This window comes from Orycteropus afer, unplaced genomic scaffold, assembly GCF_000298275.1.
Source record: "Orycteropus afer afer isolate SDZICR_OR568_19922 unplaced genomic scaffold, OryAfe1.0 scaffold00040, whole genome shotgun sequence".
Lineage (NCBI taxonomy): Eukaryota > Metazoa > Chordata > Mammalia > Tubulidentata > Orycteropodidae > Orycteropus > Orycteropus afer.
Window position 1 is genome coordinate 1068963 of NW_006921627.1, and position 27538 is coordinate 1096500.

Here is a 27538-nt window from a genome sequence, read left to right on the forward strand (position 1 = left end):
GTCTTCACTATTGTTAATTCTGTCTTCCATTGCATCAGTTCTACTCCTTTGCCCTTCCAATGTGTTATCTATTTCTGACAATTTAGTGTTAATCTTCTGGATTTCTATCTGTAGATTTAGAATCATTTCTAATTTTTCATTTATTTTGTCATTTTGTTCTTGTATTTTTTTCCACAATTCTTCTAGGGTTTTGTCTGTGTTTTCCTTGATTTGTCTCTCAGTCCTTTGAAGATACCTAAATTCTTTTGAATTCCTTATCAGAAAGTTCCAATGCTGCTGCTTCTTCAGGGATGTGTTCTGGGTCTGTATCCTGCTCCCTTGTTTCTACCACTTTATGTTACTTCTTCATATTGACTGTGACCGTCTTTTTTCTCTGAAACATCGTGGCATTGTTGGATTTATATCTCTGTTAACTGTTTGTGAAGAGAAGCCAAGGGTGAGTCAGGCTCTTCTTGGTGGTTTTTCATTGGCCCGTTGGTGGAGAAGGAAGTGGTGGCTCTCACTCAGTAAGTGAAGCTGCAGACGTGTGGGTGTAGTTATGTCGTATGGTGACTGCTGCTGTCTTCCACTTAGTTAGAAAAAAATAACACTTGAATAACCATCAAAAAAGTAAAAGCAAACAGACAAAAAAATACCATGTAGTCACACAGGAACAGTAACCGAAAAAAGGGAAAAGGCAGAGGGGGGAACCTGCTATATCTGGCGAGAGGGAAATAAGAGAAAAAAGGTAGAGAAGGACAATAATGAAGAAAAATGGGAAAAACGCAAAAAGAAAAACAAGGGATGGGGTTAACCATGGGAAAGAAAAAATTGCAACCAGAAACAGGGAAAAGAAAAAAAGCTAAAAACTAGAACCTGGGAGGGGAAGAATAAGGAATAATAGTAAAAAGGACAAAAGTAATAATAATAATAGTAGTTTTAAAACAGACAAAAACAAACAAACTAAAAAAACAGGGAAAAAAAAATTGGGGCAGGGTGGGGCAGAGCACCCAGGCTCCGTTAGAGCATATAGACTGGGATAGAATTCCTACCGGCCCAGAATGTGGGTGGGAGTGAGTGAATGTCGCACCTTTCCAGTCATCTGGGTCTGGAATGTCTTTGGGGTTCCTGGCAAGTGGAGCCTGTTCTTAAGTTCCTGGAATCTGGGAGAAAGCTGTCACTTTAAATATCCAACATGGTCAAGCCACTTGTAAACATTCAAAATGACTGCACCCTCTGGACAGACAAAAGTCCACAGCTCAGCTCACCTTCTTCTTCACTGCTTCCCCTTTTATTCCCCAGCCACCAGAGCAGACCTCTGTGCAGTCCCTGACTAGCAGGGCTGATTTAAAGGTTAATTCTTAGGTCCTACCACCACTTGGCAATCCAAGCTGTCTGTGCCGTCAGGATTGCTGCCAGACTGCTGCTTCGTATGTCTCCTTTTTTGGTGTTTTCATGCAAATTCTTCTGCTAGTTGGAGTTTAGTCCACTTCTATATCCTTGCCTTCTAGGCTCAGGGGTCCAGGATTATCTTCTGTATCTGTATTAATTGGTTCCCTTTTCTTTGTTGAAGAGAGTCTGTGCAGTACAGTCTTTCTGCCCTCTTACTGGAACTCCTCCCCTGTGCCGACTTGGAAGTCAAGCACGTCCTCCACAGTCACTGGATTGCCTTCCATGGCCACCTAGAAGAAACATTCTTATAGGCTGGAAAAAGAAAAAGAACCAAATCAACTCAACCCTCTTTCTGGCAATGTTGAAGAATCAGTAAGAGAAAACTTGTTAGGTACCATTGAATTGGTTCCAACACATAATGACCATGTGTACCAAGGAGCTTTGGCAGTGTCATCCATGACACTCTGAAATCAGGCAGTAGCCTGCCTAAGCCTTCCTGGGTTGGGGTCACTGGTTCATTCATGCCCATCTTGCTGTATTAGGCACTGTGACAAGTACTACAGCATGTGAAGCAGCCCTAGCCCGCTCTGGGAGAGAGTACAGCCCAGGGACGGGTGGGCCTGAATCACATAATCATACCAGAAGGACATACTGCTTCAAATGCAAAAACAGATACATGCTGTGAATGAAAAGTGATTATTATTATTATTATTTATTATTTTTTTTTTTTGGTGACAATATACACAACCAAACATCCATTCATAATTTCTACATGTACAATTCAGTGACATTGGTTGCATACCTCACATTGTGTCTCTACTGTCTCTACTCATAGTGGTTCATCGCCTTAATTTAGACTCTCTGCCCCTTAAGGAGCCTTGGTGGCACAGAGGTTAAGCGCATGGCCACTAACTGAAAAGTCAGCAGTTCTAGCCCACTAGCTGCTCCACAGGATAAAGATGAGGCAGTCTGCTTCCATAAAGATTTACAGCCTTGGAAACCCTATAGGGCAATTCTGCTGTGTCCTATAGGGTCACTGTGAGTCAGAATCCACTCAATTGCAATGGGTTTTGAGTCTGCCCCTTAAAGTTTCCATCTGTCCATTAGATTAACTGTTGTCAATTTGAAGTCTCATAGTAGGTGCTTCCTTGTAAGAGTGTAATGCTCAAGGCAGACATTCTTAATTGAGTTGAACTGTTGTTTAGTTGAATGATGGCTTCATGGGATAGTTTTGATTCAAAGTTTAAAGATTATTTCTAGGCAATAGATTCGAGGAGGAAAGGTGATCTTGATAACTAGATTTTGTGGCCCCATGTCTCCTAGGACTTTGTATCATAGGCTTTTTTGAGCAATTTCTCAATCTGAGAAGTCCCCCTTTCTTTCCAAAGGGAAGGAGAAGTTGGTTTTTGTTTTGGTTACCTAGTGCTACTATGACAAGAATATATGACAAATGAGATGGCTTTAACAAACAAGAGTTTATTCTCTTACAGTTTTGGAGGCTTTAAGTCCAAGTTCAAAGTGCCAGGCTCTAGGGGCTGGGTGAAAGCCCCTCGACCTTGAGCTTCAGTGCTGCCTCCTGCTCCTGGCCCACTGACGCTGGAGGCTTTTCTTCACTCAGACAGCTCCTGGCTGCTGAGGCTGACAAACCCAGTGTTGACAAATACAAAGCCACAATCCCAATGTTAACAGACAACACAGGCCATTAATTCAAATCCAGAAGAAGTCCCAAGATTGGCAGGGAATAGCAGGCTGCTGAACAACAACTTGGCTGCATGCAGGGTCCAAGTGTGCAAAATAGCTGGAGACCTTCCTTAAAGTTTCATCTTATGTACTGGAAGCAGCCCACATCCCTAAAGCAGCTACTCAGCTGCTCCAGTAGATTCCACCATGGAGTTAATTACCAATCTCACCATGAGGAATAAATACATCCAGCTGCCCAGCCACTCAACCAGGCCCAGCCAAGTTGACATACAACCTCAAATACCACAGTTTTGTATAATGCATTTTTTCTGCATAATGATTCTCCCCAGTTGAAAAGTTTCCAGACTATAATTCAAGGGGTCTACTGGAGTACAGTGCTTCCTCCATTCATCCTTCCTTCAGCCTCATCAGAGGCCAGACCCTGAAGTGCTGGCAGGGAGCATAAGATGAGCTTTAAGATATGGAATCTATGCTGCGAGTCACACATGACTTAAGGGATCGTGTACTGCCTGGGCTGCTCCAAAGTCCTGTAGAAACAAAGGCCTGGAAAAGGGAGAGTTGGCAACTCCTGTTGGATTTCTCTCTGCCCTTCACAGAGAGAGAGGCAGGTGTGCCTGTCTCAAATCTCTAGAACCAAGTATCAAGGCTTCTTGGAAGTGGATTGAGTGTGTAGCTAATGAGGAGGCGAGGGTTGACCTTTCTACTGTGCTTTTTCTTCTCCTGCCTCACTTGCCACGATCCCGTGGTGCTTGGGCTGTCGTAAAACTAACTGACGTGGCTCTAATAGGTCTAAGTGGGGCCTCATACCCTCATCACAGGGTTTCACAGCTCACTCACACCCACACCAGTGGGTTGTGAACAGCCCTGTTCTGGGTGGAGAGAGCCCCCCACCCCCATCACAGCGAGTCAGGACTGATGCCCTCCTGTGCCTGATGCTTAGTGGCCTGGATTTCCATCTTTGCCTTCATTGTGAAAGCAGGCTTCCTCCAGCCCAGTCAAACTCCAGTCCCAGTTCCTCATGGAGGGTTGTGTTCATCTGCAGTTCAAAGCCACACCTAAGACAGACTTTGAGAATCATCAGATCAGGAAACAGGTCTGAGAACTTCTCCCTTCATGCAGTAAAGTTTGGGCTTGTTCTCATGCCCTGGAGCCCCTCAGAGTTGTCAGGAGCTGTGTATACCTTTTTTTTTCATCATGTACTTACTGGCTCTCGTACTGTTTCTTTGTGCGAAGGCAATGGATGGAGAAAAATGCCCCGGGATGGGATCTTGGAAGGTAGGGGCCAATGATTTTAGTTTGCATAAGTCATGACAAGTGTCTTCTCATACAGGGTCTGGTTGAGCTAGATGAATGTGCTATGCAGGGAACAGCATGGAGATGCAGCTAGTTGTCAAGAGGGGTGGCCCAGAGGTGGGAAACTTATTCCCAGCCTTTTCCCATAGTCCCCACATGGTCACTGCAGTGAATGGTGTCTTTGCTACCACTTTACCTATGTGTGTGTCCCCCAGCATCTAGCTCAGGGTTGGCATATAGTGGGGGCTCCAGGAACACCATGAAATTGAATCTCTCGGTCCCTTCATCTCCTTCCCCACCACATCCATGGTTCTGAGGAGAAGCTTCTGATCTAACCTGCGTGCTATAGAATTGAGTTCCTCAAACCAAACTCATTTATCATGAAGGAGGACTCTTCATTCTTGATTCCCAGGATTATGAGTTTATCTCACAACAAGTCCACTGCCCTCTGAAGCCTGCACAAAACTTAACTCAGTGATCACAAAGTTTACTGAACAGAAACTCTCCACCAGACTGGGCTGCTTATCTGTGTAGGTTTACAGAGGGGCCTCAGAAGAAAGGCCTGGGGGTCCGCTTCTGAGAAATCACCATTGAAAACCCTGTGGATCACAGTTCTATTCTGACAGCCACTGGGTTGCCTTGAGTTGGGTTGACTCACGACAACTGGCTTTTCTGTGTTCACTCATACATGTGGGTTTCATCTTTCTGCAGAATGTCTGCTACCTTCTGCTCACTCTCCCTCCCTGTTTTTTCCTGTGTTAGGGAAGGGTGCTAGCCCCCTTGTGGTGTCCTCTCTCCCTTTCTCCTCAGCAGGCACTTAGGCTGGTTGTGGCTTTTAACCATCCCCTTCTCTGTTTTCTGTCATTCTCTCACTTTGGTGGTTATTGTTACTTCTTTGCAGCAGTTCTGAGTCTGAGATGGAGGAAGAGGATGAGGAGGAGGAGGAGGAGGAGCCCCAGCTGCCTACCTCTGACCTGGGTGGTGTCCCTTGGAAGGAGGCTGTGAGGATCCACGCTCTTCTGAAAGGAAAGAGTGAAGAGGAACTAGAGGCTTCGAAAAACTATGAGCCCGCGAATGAGGAGGAGGAAGAGGAGGAATATGAAGAGGAGGAGGAGGAATATGACGAGGAGGAGGAAGAGTCGAGTGAAGGTGAGGAAAAAATCTCCTATCCTGTCCCTGCCCCTCTATTCTGGTTACCCGGTGCCGCTCTGACAGGAATATACCACAAATGGGATGGCCTTAACAAACAGGAGTTTATTCTCTCTCAGTTTGGACACTTTAAGTCCAAGTTCATAGTGCCAGGCTCTAGGGGCTGTGTGAAAGCCCCTCGACCTTGGGCTTCAGCTCTGCCTCTTACTCCCAGCCCACTGAAGCTAGAGGCATCTCTTTACTCAGGCAGCTACTGGCTTCTGAGGCTAACAAGTCCAAGGTTGACAAATAAAATGGTACAGTCCTGATGTTACCAAACCACATGGCAGGCCATTAATTCAAGTCCATTTTAAGTCCCAAGGTCGGCAGAGCATGGCAGGCTGCTGAACAACAACATGGCTACATGCAGGGTCCAAGCGTGCCCTAAACTAGAGACTATCCCCAAGGCTTCTCCTTATATACAGGACGAGACCACATCCCAAAGGCAGCTACTCAGCTGATTGTGGTAGATTCCACCATGGAGTTAGTTGCCAGTCTCATCATGGGGAATAACTGCCACCAGCTGCCCAGCCACTCAACCAGATCATTTAGCCAAGCTGACATACAAATTTAACTAGCATATCCTCCTTGAAGTGGTCTGGTTCATGACTGAGCATAAGAAGTGTGTTTGGCTGCAGTCACATGAACATGCCTCCCACAGAGACCCAGGGACAATCCTTCTGCCTCAGAATGAGGGGCTTTCTCTGCCTTAGACTTAGGGGGCAGAGGAGAGGACACCGTGGTATCTAGCTAACCATCAACATGGGAGTAATGTCCTGTGCACGTGCTCACTTGAAACCAGAAGTGGAAAACAGGGCCAGTGCAAGGACTTCATCCAAATTAGGTTACTCATGCTTGTCTCCTCATCTTCTGTTTTCCCTTCCATTTTAAAGAAACTTATTTTAATAAACAAAAGGAAGTTAGCTTTTTAGAAGAATCACTGCAGGGTGAGAGCATTCAATCTCCTTTTAGCTCAGAGTTACCATCACTGGCAAGAGAGGCTATGAGCGTAGTTGCCCATTGGCCAAGTTGATGATATGCAGAGTAACATCTTGGAGCCAATTTCCTGAGAGGAAGCATCATAGCACATATGTTAAGTCAGTCTGGTTTGCTCTAGAATAGTTTCTTGCCTTAGACTCAGAATTTTTCAGTTCTGTCCTTACTCCTGGCTCACTGTGACCTTGAGTGATGAGGAATAACTTTGTTGGGCCTCCTTTTCCCATCTGTGAAAAGAGAGGGCCGTTCTCTCCCTCTCCTGGCTGCACAGAGGTCTGGTGGGTGGTCATGAGGTAACCAGGTCAGGTAGAGGCCTAAATTCCCCAGAGGACACCACCCTGTCAAATCCTGGTCTGCTTACGCTCCAAAGGTGCAAGGAGGGGAAGAGATGGATGGGGCCTTTTGTGCACAGTCGCCCTGGTGTTAGAGGAGCAGATTAGATTCTGGATGGCCCCGGGCCTTGTGGAATTGCCACCAGGCTGCTCTGCTGCTCTTCAGGCTTATCTCTGGTTTGCCTGGAATTTGATGGGCTCGGCTGCATAGTGCCATTGCAGGGTCTGTTTTCTCTGGCACAGCAAGGACCAAGAGTACACCAGACACAGAGTCCTTCACTGAAGTGGCTCATGTTACTGAACCCATCCTCAGAGAGCTATGTAGCTCTGGACAGGAAGGCTGCCTAGACGCCGACCTCACTGAGGCCACAGGGGTGAGAAAAGAACACCCTTTCATCTGACCCTGAGGTTCTTGGCCTTAAGTACCAAGTATCAATCAGGCACTTCCTCCAGCTCCCTCATTCTCTAGTGCTCTTCTCTCCCAAGGCAGAGACTGGAAGACCCCCAGGTCAGCACTCAGCAACCTGTCCGCACACTGTTGATGGGAAAAGAGTAAGGTCTGGAAGGGGGTGGGCGCGGGACTGGGAAGCTGGAGCCTTGGGTTCTTCTCTCCATCCTGCTGCGCTTACACAGCCCAGAACCACCGTATGTCCCAGTTAGTTAAAGGGCATGAGCACATTCTCTGCTCATCCAGGGGAAAGGTATTTTGTTTACATCATCCCAGACATCATTATCTTCATCTGATGATTAATATGCTCTGTGTGGCTTTTAGCTCCAAGCAAAGCTTGGGGTCAAAGCCTGGTCCCTTTTCAGGAGAGTTTAGCCCCACTTTTCCCCCATCCAGATTTTATTTCCTGGATCTGAAACTAATGTCCAGACCAAACCTGCAGAGAACAAGCTTTAACTAGGGAAATACATTCCAACAGATTCATCTAAACTCTGGAAGTTCCCGGATGTGGGCCTTTGTTCCTAGCTTGTAGTGTGTTTCTTTTAGACAGTGGACTTCTGTGCCTCTATCGACAGTGACAGGACGTCACTGCCTTGCAGCTAAAGATAACTCTTCTTTCTATTCTCTTTCTTCCCCTCCATCCCCTTTCTCTCTCTTTACCCCCATGTGGGGGTCTTGATGCTGTGTTTGTGGATGTCTGGCTCCCCCTGCTGTAGAAGGGGAGTATTGCCCCTGGGACAGAGAACTCCTGCAAGGCCAGTGGCTCCAACATCTCTCAAAGGAAGAAGATACGGGTACATGTAAAGGTACCCGCTTTGCCCCCTTGCCCGCCTTCTACACTGACTCCCTAATGGCCATCCAAAATTTGCCTCCAAGAGCAGGTCCCACATGAAAATACCTGTTTTATAGAGCTGTGCTGACAGGCATTGGCACATACCTAGTGAGGCTCCTGTCCTTGGACCCAGCCTTCCTGGACAGTCGTGTACAAAGTAGCGTGTGAGTCAAAAGAGATTTCAGAGGAAGTCAGAGAAGATTCCAGAAACAGCCTTACTGAATGTGGTCCCACCTGGCCCCCTTGTGTGTTTCGCTGCTAGTTCCCCTCATCCAGTCGAGACCCAGCTTCTTCTCTAGTCCAGAACTCCTCACATCAAGGCCACAGCCCTGAAAGTGGCAGAGCCCCTTCTACCACCACCACAAATGCCCAGTGCCTCCCCTACTGTGCCCTTTTAACCTTTCTCTGAGAAAGAGGGAGCTACTGGCTTCCTACTGATCATAAATCCACATGGCTACACCTACTAACAGAAAGCAGCATATTACCCAGGGGAAGAATAACTCTTTTCCCTTTGTTGCTTAGAGGATACAAGTGATACATTTTTCTCTTTTATTTACCTTCCTCAGTCCCATCTTAATGGTCAGGCTGTTTGGTAACTTAGCTGTGGTTCAGCCTGATACAGCAGCATAAAGGCAAGTTGACCTTAGAAAAAGTCCACACATCTATAGAAAGAGCAGCTCCGATAGGGAGTAAATGAGAGGCTGCAACCCCATACATAAAAGCCTAGTGTCAGCACCCAAGTTTGGCTATCTTATTGGTACCTTCTGTCCATATCACATTCCCTGTCACTTGAAAATTAAGAGGATGCTGTTATGGAGATTGAGGCCAAAGCCAGATTACTCAGTCATGTTGTTAAGGGCTGGCATGCATTCCCGGGTGAAAGCTTGCTCTGCTTGGGAACCCCAGAGATCTTCAAATCAGGTGGTACCTGCTCTTGCTCCCTGAAAAGCCACCCTCCCTTTCCTGGTGCCCTTTGCAAGCAGCTGGCTCTCCCTTTATTTTAACTCAACTCTATGGCATGATCTGAGCACTTATTATAGGGAGCCCACAGGGCATGGGCTGCATCTGGACCCCTTGGGCTCTGACAGCAAGAATAATCAGAAGGGGCTGCTGATGAGCTTTGTTTAGCTGAGAAAACAGATTTTGTCCCAAGAGGGAATCTGTAGGGCACCAACATAGTTTTAAGGAAAAGGGCTTTGACCTCAGGAAAGCAGAGAAGTGTTGGCTCATTCCCACCTAGGAACTCCTAAGTTTTGGGAATGTACATGACAGAGCTGTGCTTCCTCTCCCAGCCTTCGCCTTCCCTGACTCCATCCTCTCCTCCAATCTGTATCCCTGTCACAGACCCAGCATGCAGCATGAGGCCTATCATGGGAAGGGACATTTGTTCTAACAGCAGCTCTAGCTGCACAAGTACAAAACTAAGATACTGACAAAGAACACTTGTGTGAGTTGGCTGGTGTGTGGCAGAATGACACTGTCCCATCGCAGCTCTTTCTCATCACTTGGCTCAAATCTCAAAAGAGAGGCCATCAGCATGGCAGGTGGTGTAAGCACTGTGTCATGTGACCAACAGGAGGGGTGTGAGTGGTACATCCTTGGGTCCTGCACTGTACTGGGTGATAGAGCTGAGGACTTGAGGACCCTGGAGAGGTGGCCCTTCAGAGGCCTATTGTGTTCTGCTCTTTTTTTGCAAATTGGCAGTTTGGGCCCTTAAATGCAGTTTGAGATGAAAAGAGCATCAGAAGGGAGCGTTCTTTCTGCACTGGAGTCGGAACATGTGGTCCTGTTCACTGGAACTAACAGTACACATGAAGCTCGGAATGACTCAATCAGCTCAAATGAGTAGAAGCCATTTATGTGCGTGAATGTGGGCACCTTCTCAGTTTTTGTCTCTTTCTGATTCAAACTGATCCTAGAAAATACTGTAACTTCTCTTTCTGTTTCCTTTCCTGTGGTGTTTCGTCCTCTCCTCCCCTTGACTGTTTATTTCCACCTTCCTTCCTCTCCCTCATCTCCTCCCTCCACGCCTTGCACCTGGTACACCAGCTGGGAACCAGAGGCTACAGCAGATCATAAATCCCGCGGATCCCTTGGAGATCCAGGCTGATGTGCACTGGACACACATTCGTGAGAAAGAGGTGGAGGAGCAAATGGTCCCGACCTCTGAGTCCTCTACTTCTAGAGGTAACTGCTCCAGGATCCCAGGTCCCCGTGCTCCTCTGAGCACCTTCTCCCCCTGTTCCCCCTCTTACTGCTGCAGAGGCCTTTCCTGCCAGGGCCAAAGCCACTGGTTGGCTCAAAAGTAAGAGCCAGCACAGCACGTTGCTTTCCTGATGTTAATTAGGACACATGCCCTTGACTCTTGTGTGAGGATATGTAAAGTACCCTGTGGATTCAGTGGTTCTTAACTCTGTCTCCAATGATGCAAAATAGTGAAATGAACCTGACCTTTGGAAAACCAAGAGTTTGCTTGCCGCTCTCCACCCCCATGCCACCATCCCATCTTTCCAGGCCGGGCTGCTCTTTCCCCACTTTGTAAAATTTCCTGGTGCTTTCCTCATAGAGCATGTCTGGGTGTGAATGTGCATTGGTAGGATGGTTTATGGGGAGCATGTGTTGAGCTGGAAGGAGGTTTTAGGAAGAGATATGTATCAGGAGACCTCGGAAGTAACTAGCATAATTTCCAACTCTACATTTTAAGTTATGTGATGTGTTTTCAACAGTAGGATGAACACCTTCCTTATTCTAGCTTCTTTTAAGGAATAGAAATAAAAGGGAAAAGTGAAGACTGTTGAGGGAAGTGGTGGCTTCATCTTGTTTCTCTGTCCTTCTTCTCCCCTATGCACCCATCTTCCAAACACAGATGCTTAGTATCAACCTCCTCCTCTCATGCGTGTATACCTTCATGTATCCACACACCCTGCAAGGTGCTGAGTATACAAAAGTGATCCCTGCCTTTGTGAGGTAAAGAATCAGGACATTTGATCCTACCCAGCCCCAAGTCTCCACCTACAGGCAAGAACAACCTTTGTTAACTCCTTTTGCTGCAGTATAAACATGCAGCACCCATGACGAAATTAGAGAGAGAGAGAGATGCTGCCGACCAGGAATACCAGACTGACCTGCTCGATGAGGGTGGCTTTGCAGCCCCCAGCCTGTGGGGACCTCACATGTCTTTTCTCTGTTCTCTCCACATCCTGAACACCCATAGGCCAACAGTGGGACTGCTAACCCTCACAGGGACTTGGACTGGCCTTTGTGTTTTAACATCATCTCAGTTTCTCTTGGATTTTAGGAATGACCTCAACTCTCCTCAGTGGAAACACATCCTCCTGTGTAACTGTATTTATCGTCTGTTTTAAATTCAGTGCCTGACCTTCCCTCCATACGCCGTGCAGCAGTGCAGGCCTGGCTGGAGACAGTCTCCGGAGGTAGTCTGGTGATGTTTGTTCTCTCCCAGTTCACCGTAACCTCTCTTTCTCTTGGCAGCTCTCTGCTGATCCCTTAACACTAGAGCGCTGGTCTTGTAGTGCATGTCGGGTGGAGCCAAGCGGGAGGGGGCACATGCATGCCTCACCCAGACAGCATCATTGCATGCCCCAGCCCCTCACCTGCATCCGTTTCCTCCTGGGAAGACCCAGGGGAGTGCTGTGTTGCCAATAGGACAGAGACGAACTTTTTTTTTCTTTTTATTTTTTTAAATTAGATAAAGGTGAAAGCTGAAGGAATGTTTTTAGCATTGAGGTTTAAAGTCTGTAGAAATTAGGTTGAATAGCAGTGGAAAGTGAAATTAAAGGAAATTGGATATTCCTGTGAAAGTGCCAGAGAAAGAAATAGCCCAAATTCAGAGAGTTCTATGGAAGAATCATCAGTGTAAATGGGGAGGGGCAGGGGGAGGATTAGAGGATATTGTCCAGCCTCAGGTTGAGAGACAGGCAGGTCTATCCAAGATTGACATCAGCTATGTGTTCCGACTGAGGTTCAGGTGTCACTGTAGGTACTTAGGCCAAGAGATAGGTGATCCTTCTATCCTTCTAGGTTTTTCTGGAGGAAAAAAAACCTAGGAAAAATAGATTTTTCTTTCTCAACAAGAGGATTATTAGCATTTTAGGTAGAACAGTTCTTTGTATTGCAGGACATTTAACACCCTTGACCTCTGCCCTTGGAAGTGTATATAGAGCGTTGTGTACCCCTACCCTGATGATTAAGACAGCCGCAGAATAGCCCGGTACATTATCAAGCATTGTTTGAAGAAGGGCAGTATAGTCCCCTGGTTGAGAACCTCATTGTCCTCATAGTTGGGATGGACAGAATTGGACTCATAGATCTTTACCACCAGTCTCTTCCCGATCCAGCCCAGTATCCTCACCGGCTGTGGGTAAAATATGCACATGCACTCTGTCAACAGGTACCTTCCCATGGAGCTCTAAGGAGAGAGCAAAGCAATAAGGAACAGCTGCCGTGGAGTCAGTTTTGACTCATGGCAACCCCTTGTGTGCCAGAGTAGAATTGTGGGCCATAAGGCTTTCTTTTCATAAGTAAATCGTCAGGCCCATGTTCTGAGGCTCCTCGAGGTGGACTCGACCCACCGCCCTTTTAGTGAGCAGCTGAGCACTTAACCATTTGTACCACCCAGGAACTCCGAGGAGAGAGAAAACCTCATTTAATATGTAGTTCAACTTAACCTAGACCATCGGCTTGGAATGAAAACTGCTGGTCTCTCTGTTCTAGTTAATTTGTATCTCTAGGATGATTGGATAAAACTGAGGTGGCAGTACTTCAGCTAGGATCAGAACCCAGCTGGCAGCTGAAATCAACCACGTGCTAAGTATGTCAGCAAATCCTGGCTTTCATAGTATGTGGCTCATCAATTCATGTGGCCGCTTCTAGCACCTTGCACTCCATCTTAACCCAAATTTAATCCCCACTTCCATCCTTTAAGCTGCATCTCTTTCAACATCGGCTGCTGTTGCATCGGTATTCTCACTTGTTTGCTTTTTGATATATGTGACAATTATTCCTTTCAAGGTACCTCCAAGGAGTGTAGACTTCTTACCCTTCCAACTCTGCAGCAACTCCTCAGCAGGCATTTCTTAGTATAAACCCTCAGTAGGAGAACCACATCAAGCACTGGGTGACCAAGGCTGGAATCAATTTAATTCTAAGGGCATAGTGCCTAAGGCATTTGACTACTAAATAGAAGGTTGGCGGTTCAAACCCACCAGCCATGCCACGGAAGGAAGACTGGGCAGTCTACTTCCATAAAGATTTACCACCTTGGAAACCCAAAGAGGGTCGCTGTGAGTCAGAATCGACTCGATGGTAGCGAGTTCGGGATTTGTTGTTTGTTTATTTTTTTTTTATCTTAGCCAGAGTGGGGAGTTCCTCTGTAGTGATCTGCTTGGGGTTGGCTTCCAGTTGCCTTGCCAACAAAAATGTGAAATTGTCACATCAGTGCCCAGACACTCACAGGCCCATTCAGGCAAACATGTCAGGTACTGGGCCTTCTTCATGGGAACAGCCTAGGTTCTGTTTTCATCAGGTCATTGTCCTTCAGCCTTCTAAGAGCCTGGATCTGCCAGATGACCATGCCCCTCCTCAGGCTACCATCTTATCTTAGGGTAACTGTCCAAAGAGAAAGATTGTAGGGAAGGACTTCCTAGAAATGGTAACATGTAATGATGAACTCATTGTCCAAGTGTAAAGCTCAGGTTTGAGGAGGGGCCCAGAAGAGGTGGGTGCCTTCTGGTGGGGTTTTTGTTTGTACTTCATCTTATCAAGCCTCAGAAGTCCCATTCCCTGGTTTTGGATGAAGTCTTCCTAAGTGACCAAAAGCTGTGTTATTCCACAAAGGTTTTAAATCCACGGAAATACCCAAGTAATTCCTTCCCCAGTATTTTTCTCAGCTAATGCCATCAGCAGATATGGGAGACAGGGTCTGGGTATCGGCAGCTCCATTAGTTGCTCTGATATCTCAAGAGGAAGAATGTGATGTTAACTGTTTGCCACCCAAGAACTTACTGGAAAGCCCTTTCTTTCCCCATAACCTAGACTATCTCTCTATTCTACTTCAAACCGATTTCCTATAGTTCTCTGAAAACCAGAATTTAACTGTCATTTTATTATTAATAAGCTGTGCATAAAAGAGAAATACTCAGCATAAGGGGCTATTAAAGACTCAAAACCTTATATAGCTACCACCTAGGTTGAGAAATAAAATCTTACCAGCACCTTGGAAATGCCCCTCCCCAATCAATCCCTTTCCTCCCCACCCCACCCTACGCTTAAAGACAGTCACTTCCTCCATTTTTATTGCAACTCCTACCATGTTTCTGCTGTACTCATTCTGCACATCCTTAAGGTGCTGGGGGTACAGATTCCTTAGGTTGTACTTAGAGAGGTTGTTACATGGCCTGCCCTCCTGTCTTCAGCCAGGCTTTTAAGAAATCCATCCAACTATACAGCACCCGATCCCTCTGCTACCCACCCTACCGTGGGCTGTGAGCCACAGGCTATATACATGCAGATCAAAGCTTAACCCCTTCTCCTGAAATGAGCACCTTTAAGCATTGATTTGAGAGTGGCTGCTCTTAGAACCCTGGAAGAAACCCATGACAAGTACCTGCCAGTACTCCTGACAGATGGGGACTCTTCTCTCCAGGAACTCTGCTGTTTCACAGCATCCTTCTCTTAATCACTTTTTCTTACTCTGAACTGTTAGTGTGGGTTCTAAGTGTGTGGAGGTGGGGAGTGGCATGTGTATGTGTGTGTGTGTTTAGGGGCTGGTCCACCTCAAGAGAAATGAAGTCAGTTAGAGCGTTGCCTCATTTTGCGGGGCTGAAGGGCTAACTTTGATTCCAGGACATGAACTTTACATATCCCCTCATCCCTCCCTGTGCTTTCGAAGAGTGTTCCTCTAAAGCTTCCCAAGCACAGCTGCACCCTGTGCCAGCTGAGAGGGACAGGGCCCTCAGGAGTGCCATCGGTCACTCATTGCATGTCTCCTATACACAAAACTCAGGTGGCCGTGAGTGCTGGATGAGAGGCATGGCCGTGAGCAAATGACCTACAGGCTCTAGACCTCAGCTTTCTCACTGAAAGGTGGGAGGTAGAAATGTGGTCCCGCCTAAGTGGCGTATTACGAGAATGGAATGATTCCTGGCCTGTGAAGCAGTCAACACCGTACCTGGCACATAAGCCTCAATAATTGGGGGAGTTGTTAATGCTTCATTGTCAGCTGGCCAGTGCTGCAGGACCTGGAGAGGTGGCCTCGCCCTTCTGTTCTGTTCTCAGACCTGAGGCTCCTACAGCAGCCTCTGGAGGAAGAGAGGAAAGATGACCAGACATTAAGTTGCCCTTTTTTGTCCACTTGGCCCTTCTAGAGTAGAGAAATGTGTCTGAGTCTTCAGGAAGGCTGCCGGCACCCACACTACTTTTAGAGAGCTCCCCTCAGGCCTGACTGACTTCTGCCTTAGGGGTCCTTTAGTGTCTTCCTTCTCCTTCCCATCACAATCCTGAGAACACCAATCTCTTTCCTGCCTGTAGAGACAACCTGTCTGTCTTTCCTTTCCTTTCTCTCCTTGAATGTTTCTGCTTTGCAGTCCCATTTGATGAGCATTACCTGGAGGAAGATGTGGACTCGGAGCCTGCAGAGATAGAAGGGGAGGCAGCGGAGAATGGGGACACAGGGGACACTGGTGCTGAGCTGGATGATGGTATGGGGGACCCCAGAGCCTCCCCTCTCCACCATGGTGACCACCCTCTTCCTCATTGCAGAGACAGGGCTACTGGACTCAGGGGAAAAAAAAAAAAAAGCACAAATAAAGAAAAAACACAGAACTCACAAAAAGCAGCTGTTAGGTCTCCTGACTTTGTTCCTGGCTCTGCCACTAACTTGGAGTATATGCCGTTTCACCTGTTAGACTTAGGCTTCATTCATTAAAATGTGGTTGAGAACCCAAGTAGGTTTGGGGGCTTTAAACTGGGTCTTTTACAATTACAATCTACAGTGGTTGCCCTCTGAAAGCTAGATGTAAGGGGTGGTGTTTCAGATATTATAGTTGGTTGGGAAAAAGGGAGCAGGAACTAGGCTAGGCAAAAAAGAAAAAAAATGTGGGCTGAATTGTGAGGGAACATAGACCTTGGTATTGGGGTTGTGCGACTGGAATGGTGAAGGGAGGGAATCCTACGGTCAAGAGACTCCTTGGAGGCAGGGCCTACCCTCCATAGGCACACCAGTGCTTTTCTTTGTCATGGCCTGTCACATGTCATTGCTGCTGTATCTAAAAAGAACATGGAGCACCACAGGCTTTCGTGGGACCACATGTTGGAGAAGATAATGTGCTTTGAGGCCAGGGGAAGGAAGCAAGGAAGTCAGAAGCTCTGGGTGGACTAGTAGGCAGGGTCTGCCCCCAGTAAGAGGGGAGATCGCAGAGGCTGGTCCAGACCTCAGGCGGTTGTGAGGCCTGTGACAGCTGTTCCCTGAGGAAGGCAGAAGACGGAAAAAGGAGCTTGGACTCACTCGAGTGTGCACCCAATTCTGTGCTCTCCCTTCCATCTGCCAGATCAGCACTGGTCCGATGATATCCCATCGGATGCCGAAACTGAGCTCCGCTTGCGACGCCAGGAAGAGGTGGAGGCAGAGCTGGAGCTGAGGGTATCAGAAAATGAGGAGGAGAAGCCACCCTCCATACCAAAGCAACAGGAGAGAGGTAAGTGCAGGAGAAATGGCTTCCAGAATTCCTGCTGAGAGCTGGCTGAGAATGAGTGTGACACCAAGGATGCAGGTCCACCAAAGCAGGACTGCAGTGCTGTGTGCCTGCTCGCCAAATGGCCAGCGTTGCTCCCCCCTCCACCTCCTCCATGTGCTATGTCACAGGCACTCACACATGACTTTGGCCTGCAGCCCCTTATTTGTTTGTTAACATGGGGATATGAAAGACTAGAAGGTATGTCTCAAAGCTTTGGGCGAGATCACAAACATGAGAAAAAGTTAACACTCCTGACACGATTCTACAAGAATACCAACAGAAAGAAAAATCATGGAAATGGTCTAGGAAAACACATTCTAGAAATTCCTTCTGAGAGGACCTCTTCTTTCCTTAAGAAGATGAGAAGCAGACCCAGGAACAGGGCTGAGTTACCTCTGATTTCCCTCCCATCTCTGAAAATGACTGGTGTGATGTATACTGTGGAGCTGGGTGGGAGAGGAGCCTTCTGAGCTTGAATGGGGTGGGTTTTCTGTTGTAAATTCCTGTATCCATTCTTTTCAGGTCCCTCCCAAATCTCCAGCCCTATCCGGTCCCCTCAGGAACAAGCCATTGGTTTCTCCCCTGTCCACAGCCCTGTGGCAGAGGTAAGAACTTGGTGCTTACTGTGGTAGATAGAGAACTGATAGGACCCCAAGTGGACAAATCAACCCTCTCATCTTTGTATGGTAGGCACCATACAAAGACTGGAGGTGAAGGAGCTTATTGACCTCCTTTAAAAAAACTTTAAAAATATGTTCCCTCCTCAACATGCTAAGTGGAGCTGTTGAAAACAGGCACTGCCCTAGGGTTATGGCTCAGTCCTCATGGGGAAGGAGACAGTCTGAGTGGAATTCCTTCCCCCTACTGCTCCACGCAAATCCCAAATGCCACTCATCCCACAACCACCTTCGCTCTTCTGGTCATGTCCACATGCCCCGCCTTTTTTTTTTTTTAATGTGTGTGGTACATACATAGGTAGCAAAACATCTACCATTTCAACAATCGCCACATCTGCAGTTCAGTGACATTGAATATATTCACCATATTGTTCAACCATCACCATTAACTACTTCTGAATTTTTCCATCACCCTTCGCAGTTCAGTGTCCTCTAAACTTTGTGTCCTTTTTAAAATGCTTTAAAATTAAAGCAGTAATCTTTGTGGAATCACTGGTTTGGTATGACATATGCATTTTTTTCTTAATATTATATTACAATAAATGTATAACTATTAAAATCAGAATGTTTATCCAAATTACCAGTGATGTGTGAACCACACATGGGCGAATGCTGTGTAAATCAATCAATACGGTATGTTCTGTAGAACACGGTTTAGAAAATACTTTCTGGGAGACAGATCAGGGAGGGAGGCCAGAATTCAAGACCAGAATTAGAGTCTGCTAATGGTTTGGTCTTTGGGATTTTAAGAAGGGTGTAACTATTCAATGATTTTGTCTGTGAAATGGGGTAAGGGATTTTGCTGAGATCCTAAGATGGGGTGATATAAGGATTAGTGCAGGAATATCTTTTTTTTTTTTTTTTAATTTTTATTGTGATTTGGGTGAAGGTTTAAGAGCAAATTCTTTTTCCATACAGCAGTTCATGCACACTTTATTTCATGACATTGACTACAATCTCCAGAATGTAACAGCTCTCTTCCCCCTTCCTCCCTATAGTTATCTCTTCCCTGTGTCCTTCTTTCCTGTGCATTCCTGGCCCCTGAGCTATCTCCCTATGCAAATACCGCCCTTCTGATCTTCCATGATTGATTGTTCTAAGGAGTGTACCTGCCTGGTATAAATGTTTACCTGATATGCCTGTGTATATTGTTTGGCTAGAAGCTACGAGAGTGAGTTCAGTTCCAGGTCTGAAGGGTAAATAAGGGCCATGGTTTCAGGGGTTTCACTAGTCTCAGACCAATAACCCTGGTCTTTTTTAAGATTGTGAGTTTTGTCCCACACTCTATCCAGGATCTAGTGCAGGAATATCTTGATGGATCTTTTATTTTCCTGGGAAGGATAATTTGGTTGTAATACAGACTGTAACTCTATTAGTAAGTAACTGTTTAAAATCTTCTTAGAAGTTATGGCCCCATGTTCATGCATCAGGGAACTTGGAGCTCTGGGTATTGTTGGTGGACGGGAAGACCTGAATTCATTAGTATCTTTTAGCCAGTGTTCATTTCAGTGGACAAAGAATACGGGGTATGTTTGAAATGAACCAAACTCTGAAAGCTCACTCTGTTTAAATTAAGTATACCAGAGTGTGTTGACACCATTCTGACTCATAACAATCCTATTGGACAGAGTAGAACTGCAGTCATAGGGTTTCCAAAGCTGTAAGTCTTTATAGAAACAGACTACCACATCTTACTCCCATGGAGTAAGGATGGATTCAAACCACCCTTCTGCTTAGCAGCCTAGCATTTCAACCACTGTGCCACTAGGATTCCTAATTAAGTAAAACCAAACCAAACTCACTGCCATTGAATTGAACCCGACTCATAGTGACCCCTCCTTGGGTTTCTGAGGCGGTATCACTACAGAAGTAGATTGCCCAACCTTCCTTCCAAGGAGTGGCTAGTGGGTTTGAACTGCCAGCCTTCTGGTTAGCAGTCAAGTGCCTTAGGCACTACGCCACCAGAGCTCCTTAATTAAGTAACAGCGGTTCTAAAATTGAACAAATAGAGCAGAAGGTCCCCTGGAACCATTTGAGTAATGGCTAAAAGGGGGGAGAAATTAATATTTTTCAACAAAGGTAGGCCCTTTAGACAATAAAGTTCCCCAAGGGGCTTTGGCTATCCATTGAAACTCTTGCCTTCTAAGCAGCTTCTGTTTACCTTCCCTTTCTATAGGGTGCCCGAAGCCCATTTGCCTCTGTTGCCAACAAAGTGAAATCCCCAGAGCAGTGCCTTTTCCCTGAGCCTCTGCTCCCTAAAGAGAAGCCCAGAGCTGAAGTCCCCACGGGGCAGACAGTCTTGCCCTCTCCCATCTGTTCCCAGCCAGTGGCGCTGCCGGAAGCCAGGACACCAGCCTCCCCAGTGGTTTCTCAGCAGGTGTCTCCATCAGCCACCTCCTCTACCCTCTCCACCCATCTCCCCATTTGCTCCCAGCCTCAGCCTTCCTCCGAGTCCACCATCCCTTCCCCCACAGAGTCTCCCATACGCTTCCAACCTGTTCCAGCCAAAACATCTACCCCTCTGGCCTCTGTCCCTGTGGAAAGCCAAGCTGACACCAAGGACAAACTGGGCAGCCCTCTTGCCGTGGATGAGGCCCTGAAGCGGAACGACCTAGTGGAAGAGTTCTGGATGAAGAGCGCCGAAATCCGCCGCAGCCTTGGACTCACTCCTGTAGATCGGAGCAAGGGGCCTGAGCCCAGCTTCCCCTTACCTGTCCTTAAGCCGGTAACCCTAAAAACCTATTCGGTTGAGAAATCCCCTCAGGATGAGGGATTCCACCTTCTAAAACCACCACCTATTCCTAAACGGCTGGGCCTGCCCAAACCAGATGGTGATCAGCCCTCACTGCTGACTCCTAAGTCCCCATCTGACAGAGAGCTGAAGAGCTCCCATGAGGAGCGGAAAGACCTGTCCAGCAGCTCTGGCCTGGGCCTCCACGGGAGCTCCTCCAACATGAAGACATTGGGCAGCCAGAGCTTCAACACCTCAGACTCCACCATGCTCACCCCACCCTCAAGTCCACCCCCGCCCCCTCCCCAAGATGAGGAGCCCGCAACCCTTCAGAGGAAGCCCTATCAGACTTATGAGCACAGGGAAGCTGAGCCCAAGGCCTCAGTTATCCCACCTCCCCCACCTGCCACGTTTATGCGGCCCCCCCGAGAGCCTGCCCAGTCCCCCAGAGAGGAGGTGCGGAAGTCATTTGTGGAGAGTGTGGATGAGATCCCCTTTGCTGATGATGTAGAGGATACCTATGATGACAAGACAGAAGACTCGAGTCTGCAGGAGAAGTTCTTCACACCGCCCTCCTGCTGGTCCCGCTCTGAGAAGCCGCTAGCTAAGGAGAATGGTAGGTTACCAACTCTGGAGGGTGGGGTCCAACTGCAGAAAAGAGGGCTGCCCTTAGTCTCCCCTGAAGCCAAGGAGCTAGCCGAAGAGCGCATGCGAGCCAGGGAGAAGTCTGTGAAGAGCCAGGCATTGAGAGATGCCATGGCCAAGCAGCTGAATAAGATGAAGGAAATGGAGATGGTGACTGCAGCCTCCAGGCTCCCTGGAGGCCCTTCCCGCAAAACATCCTCCATACCCTCCAAGGGCAAAGATCTCGTGTCTGAATCCCCAAAACACCCAGTCCTCAAGGGCTCTGAGGAGCCCATCCTGAAGCATGAAGCCACCAGTGAGGAGGTCCTGTCCCCTCCATCTGACTCGGGCGGCCCAGATGGTTCGGTGACCTCATCCGAGGGCTCCAGTGGAAAGAGCAAGAAGAGGTCGTCACTCTTCTCCCCCCGCAAACACAAGAAGGAGAAGAAGTCCAAAGGCGAGGGCCGGCCCCCAGAGAAACCCAGCCCAAGCCTGCTGGAGGAAGCCACCGCCAAACCCAAGTCCTTGTGGAAGTCCGTCTTCTCCGGCTACAAGAAGGACAAAAAGAAGAAGAATGATGACAAGTCCAGCTGCAGCACGCCTTCCAGCGGTGCCACTGTAGACTCTGGGAAGCACAAGATGTCTCCTATCATGAGAGCAGGTATGTTGCTAGCCAAAAGACCCCCATGGCACAAAGCGTAAGATATGCTTGCTTTAGTCATTTGGTTCTTGAAAGATTCTCTTTCATATGCTGCTCACCCAAGGGTTCATAGGAGTAATGCTGGCAGTGTTGAGAGATGGGAACTGAACTCTGGGTTCACAGAGCATATGCTGTTGTTGCTGTCGAGCCAGCGCGTGACTCATGGTGACCTCATGCACAACAGAAGAAAACACTGCCCTTTCCTGTGCCACCCCGCAATCAGTTGTGGATCACACTGTAGTAATCCACAGGGTTTTTGTTCTTCTTCACTTTCCCTCTAGCTTCCCTCATGGTAACAAAATGACTTCATTCCACACTTTCTAGAGAAAGAGAATATTCCTTTATCCTAATCCACTACCAGGGACTGTCTATGGGGTTTTCACTGGCTGATGTTCAGAAGTCCATTGCCGTGCCTTTCTTCCTAGTCTCTGAGTCTGGAAGCTCTGCTGAAACCTGTTGAGCATCACAGCGACATACTAGTCTCCACTGCCAAATGGGTGGTGGCCGTGTGTGAGGTGCACTGGTCAGGAATCAAACCCAGGTCCCCCGTGTGCAAGGCCAAGAATCCTACTGCTGAGCCACCACTGCCCCCTCATAGAGTATATTCTCATTTTATAACACCAGCTTGAAACTGGTGAAGGTGGACTTTGGGGTTTGTACCTGTCCGAAAGTCATCTTATCCCAAAGGTGGGCCTGAGTTTTGCAAGGCAGAGGACAGTGCTGCCACAAAGTACCGAGCAGGATGTCAGGAACAACATCCACTGAGTGTTGGCTCTGCCCCTGCCTGGACAAACGTCCACATCCATGCCCAGTCGCTCCTCAATGTAGGAGAAGAATAAGAATTTTTAGTTTAACTAAAAATAAACTATGAAATTCTGATACATTCTATGACGTGGGTGAACCTTAAGTGAAATAAGCCAGACAAAAAAGCAAATGTCACGTGATCCTACTCACATGAAATTAGATCTAGAGTAGGCAAATGCAGAGAAACAGAATGCAGATTAGAAGCAACTAGGGGTGGGAGGAGAAGGGAGTGGGGAGCTACTGCTTAATGGGTACAGTTTCTGTTGGGGTAATGGAGATGGTTTGGCGATAAATAGTGGTAATGGTTGCAAAACAAGGTGACTTTATGCCATTGAATTGTATGCTTACAATTGGTTAAAATGGCAAATTTTATGTTTCTTATACCACGATAAAAAAGGAGAAGAAAAGAACTCAGGCCTCTGGCACTCTCCTTGTGTGACCGTAGAAGTGGGGTGGGACGGCCGTGCTGCGGCCGGCACTGTGCTCACTCTGCCTCTTGTCCCACTCCACAGAGCTGCAGCTCCGGCGCCAGCTGAGCTTCTCCGAGGACTCCGACCTCTCCAGTGACGACATCCTTGAGAGGTCCTCCCAGAAGTCCAGGCGAGAGGTACGGGTTCAGTCAGTGGTGGGGCTTCAGGAGGCTCAAGGGTCTTGACTGTCATCCTCTGTGGAGTGCTGATCCTTGACAAGAGAGGACAAGAAAAGCAATCTGAAGCCAGGCCTTGAATGTGAGCACCACCTTCTGGCCTCCCAGCAGATGTCTGAATCAGGAGTCCAGTCCAGTGGTCCAAGTAAGGGTAGAAAGAGGACCCTTCTCTTGGCTTTTTTAATGAGCAGCTTTTTTAATGGACTTCTTAAATTTGCCTCTATGATGAGAGTTGCTTTTGCCACTCTTGTGAAGAAGGCCAGAGACGACAGTCCATGCTCAGAGACTCACTACAGCTGTAGGAAGCAGCCTGGCATCATCCACTCTTTCTTTTTTTCCCAGCTTAAGAGCCCCCTTTGGAAATCCCATGTGGAAATAGCATCCACCTCCACCCTCCGCCACCACACAGTGTGACTGGAGAAGGGCCGCTCTTGCTCCAGGGTGTGGTGGAGGCTGGGATGGGGTCACGGGGTTGGGGCAGTAGATGGAAAAGTCATGCTGCAAGGCTGGGTCTCTGAGGAATCTTTTGGTCATCCTGCCAACTTTGTGTATTTGTTGATTAAATAGGATTTTCTACTATCAAAGACACTGACCCAGGAGACTGAGCGGGACTTTGCTAAGTTGAACATGATGGTGGTCTGACTTAGCCTCCTTCACTGCCTCCAGGGTTCCTCAAGGAAAAGATGTAGCCGCTCAGCTCTTCTGGGAAGTGACTATCTCAGTGTGGCATTCCTTCATTACTAGCCTCCTTCGGGTGTCCAGTCTTTTGATTTTAGGGGCTTTTGTAGTTTTGTCTAGATCTAGCCACATTGGAGGAAGATGGGTAGTGTGCTTACCCTCCTGTCCAAGGTGATAGTCCAGCCTCCTTTTACCCTGCTTTGTTGAATGAAAGTTTTTTCCCAAACATCATGTACCATCTCAGGGCTCGATGGTGAGTCTACCCTCTCTGCTGGCTTCCAGGACTTAAACTGTTGGCCGATAAACCAGCTGGAAGGGCTGTGATGGGCCTGAGCCCTGCATATGCAGTTCAGTAACGGCTTCTATAGCTTATTTCCTGTTCACTCTTCCTAGTCTGATCCAGTTCCTCTTTTAGCAACTTGGCAAAGTAGGGGAAAAGCTAGTCATTTTTTTTCTCATCTCATTCTTGATTTGTGTATCTCCTTTGGCCATGCCAGCTCTATCTACCCACACTCCTAGAAGGGCACAGAGAAAGTCACACCTCCCTTTCTGCCCCACCCTGGCCATCTCAGAGCCCAATGTCTCTGTATCATAGCCAGGCCACAGCAAGTTCCAGTTTGGGATTCCACGTACTGGCTCAATGGGGCCTGCGTTCATGTGCTACTAATCAAGTTTTCCCTATTGAGCTTTCCCGAGCAGTAGCATTCGTATAAACTGAGGATGGCTTCTGGATGTATATGTGAGTCTCGGAATATATCATGGCACTGAGGACTGGCTAGTGGGTCCTGAGGGTGTCCTAGGGGGTGTGTGAAGGAAGGAGAATGTGATGCAAGGTTTGCTTTGCCTCAGTGTCAGTCATGCATACATTTACCTAGTTTGTGTCATGTTGGTCAAACTTTCCATGTGCAATTGCTGGTGTGGCCAGATCTGTCTGCTGCTTCTCCATTCATTTAATGAGATGCTGTGCCAAATGCTGAGTGGCAGACTGTGCAGGACAGCTATGCCAAGGCCATCACGTGAGAGCAACACCACTCACTGACCCAGCCTCTCCAGGACCTAAGGCGTGAAGTGCAAAAGTTCTGTTTTCCCAGTGTCTGCATGAACGATAGCTCATGGGCCCCCACCAAAGAATCCTAGAACCAGAGTGGCCCAGAGACCTTGTGTTCCAGCTATGCCCCAAAAGTAAAGGTCACGTAGGAAATGTGTTCTGGTTACCTAGTGCCGCTTTGACAAGAATATACCAGAAATGGGATGCTTGAACAGACAGGTGTTTATTCTCTTACAGTCTGGAGGCTTTAAGTCTGAGTTCAAAGTGCCAGGCTCTAGGGGCTGGGTGAAAACTCCTTAACCTTGGGCTTCAGCTCTGCCTCCTGCTCCTGGCCCACTGGAGCTAGAGGCTTTCCTTCACTCAGACAGCTGCTGGCTGCTGAGGCTGACAAGCCCAAGGTTGACAAATAAAAAGGCACAGTCCCGATGTTACCAAAACACAGCAGGCCATTAATTCAAGTCCACTGAAAGTCCCAAGGTTGGCAGAGGATGGCAGGCTACTGAACAACAACACGGCTACATGCAGGGTTCAAGCATGCCATAAGCTAGAGACCATTTCCCAAGGCTTCTCCTTATATACAGGAAGCAGACCACATCGCTAAGGCAGGAACTCAGCTGCTCACAGTAGAGTCCACCATGGAGTTGATTACCAGTCTCATCATGGGGAATAATACTACATCCAGCCACCCAGCCACTCAACCAGGCCCAGGCAAGTTGACACACAAACTTAACTACCACAAAATGCCAAAGAAAAAGCCAAGCCTAGGATAGGACCAACCCAACTCCTGCTGTGATGTTGTAGTCCTACTGAGTGAGAATAGGGCACGCTCTACCTCCAAGGCACAAAACCTAAAGCAGGAAAACAAAAACAACTAGAAAGGACATGTTGGGAGAAATTAAGGAAATGTTAGTATGGCCTGTGTAAGCAAGGATAATATTATCACATCAACAATTAAATTCCTCGTAAGCTATAATGGTACTGTAGTTATACCAGAAAACGTCCTTGTTCTTAAGATGTACATGCTAAAATAGTTAGAGTGAAAGATATTATTGATTCAGAAAGAGAAAAAAAGATGACATATAAAGAGAACTGGATTAAATGTGTGGCAAATTTGGCAAATACAGGTGATTTGATAAGGAGCCCTGGTGGCGCAGTGTTAAGTGCTCGGCTGCTAACTGAAAGATCAGTGGTTCAAACTCACCAGCAGTTCTTCAGAAAAAAAGACCTGGTGATCTGCTCCCATGAAGATTACAGCCTTGGAAGCCCTATGGGGGCAGTTCTGCTTTGTCCTGTAGGGTTGCTGTGATTTGCAGTTGACTCAGTGGCACATAACAGCAAGCTGATTTGGTGAAAGGCATGTGGCCATCCATTGTCCTCCTCTTTAAACTTGTCTGTTGCTTTGGAATTTTGGGGGATAAAGTACATGGCGGGTAGAGGATACCTAACATGAGAGTGGGAGTTGAATTGACTTCAAGCGAAAAGTGGTCCAGACCCCTGTAGCCAGAACCCACTGTACAGATGGGGGAGGCATCCATGCATGTGAAGTAAGCACCTGTGTTTTGTTGAAAAACAAAACAGTTTTTAAAACAATGAAAACATTTATTTTAGAAAATTAAGATAATTAAAAAAAAAAAGGCCTAGTAGTTCTAACAAGAGATGACTCGCATATATCTCTTTTCTTTGCCTCAGTCTAATTTTAAATACAACTAATGTGGCTGTTTCTTGACCACTGAACCATCAGAGAGCTGTGCGCTTGCTCTTCAGTAGGCTTCTAGTCTCAGTTTCACAGCACAGGAGACTGTCTTCATGGCGGTGACCCTCATGGTGGCCCTCAAACCAAACCACACTCAAAGTTCAGTGTTGCTACTAGAAGGCACACTCATTCTTCTCTAGACCAGTATGCTCTTGAGGTCCCCTGATAGACAGAGAAGGAACAAGAGCAGCAAGAGCTTGCAGTCCATCCTGAAGCTCTCAGGGTCTGCCCATTCTGAGGCATATCCAGACCTCATGTCACCTCCCTCCCTTTCTCCCTTAGCCTTTTAGACACTCAATAGCTTGTTGCTACCCCCCAGATGTGGGTGGTGAGAAGACCAGAGGAGCAAACATCACTGACCTCAGCTCTCTGAGCAGCTCTGCTCAAGGTATAGTGAAGAGAGTAGAGGTCAAAATTACTGCCTAAAACAGTTATTTTTGCTATTTCACTTCCCTTTCACCGTGAATAGGAGCCCTGGAGGTGCAGTGGTTAAAGTACTTGACTGCTTATCAAAAACTCAATGGTTTGAACCCACCAGCCACTCCATGGGAGAAAGATGTGGCAGTCTGCTTCTGTAAAGATGTACAGCCTTGGAAACCCTATGGGGCATATCTACTCTGTCCTTTAGAGTTACTGAGTCAGAATCCATTCATGGCAGTGGGTTTGGTTTGGGATTTACCATGTAAAATCAAGAAATGGCCACTTGTCCTTTGTTCTAGGGAGATGAGTATGAACCCATCTGGCCCTGTCAGGAGCCTGCTAGGAGACAGCATTTTTGGAACAGAACATTAGATTTGACATTCAGCGTTGCTCTGTGTCTGTGGCTCTGGCATCAGGAATCTCCCAAAAATTGTCTTCATCCCAATGCCATGTGACATCCAGGCAGAAGAAATAGTTTAAATTTCACATACATACAGGTTTCTAAGGCGCTCTGGTGGCATAGTGCCTAATGCATTTGACTGC

The 27538-nt window shown here is 47.3% G+C and overlaps 1 protein-coding gene across 1 annotated transcript in view; it reads left to right on the forward strand.

Annotated features, from left to right (window-relative positions):
* The window catches only part of MICAL3 (microtubule associated monooxygenase, calponin and LIM domain containing 3), a 143407-nt gene that overhangs the window by 93965 nt on the left and 21904 nt on the right, over window positions 1–27538 (forward strand). Inside the window, exons 20-26 of the mRNA XM_007937016.2 lie at window positions 5267–5514; window positions 10211–10348; window positions 15766–15879; window positions 16729–16875; window positions 17437–17519; window positions 19768–21607; window positions 22963–23057. Coding sequence (XP_007935207.1) covers window positions 5267–5514; window positions 10211–10348; window positions 15766–15879; window positions 16729–16875; window positions 17437–17519; window positions 19768–21607; window positions 22963–23057 — 2665 coding nt within the window. The remainder of the gene's footprint in view (window positions 1–5266; window positions 5515–10210; window positions 10349–15765; window positions 15880–16728; window positions 16876–17436; window positions 17520–19767; window positions 21608–22962; window positions 23058–27538) is intronic.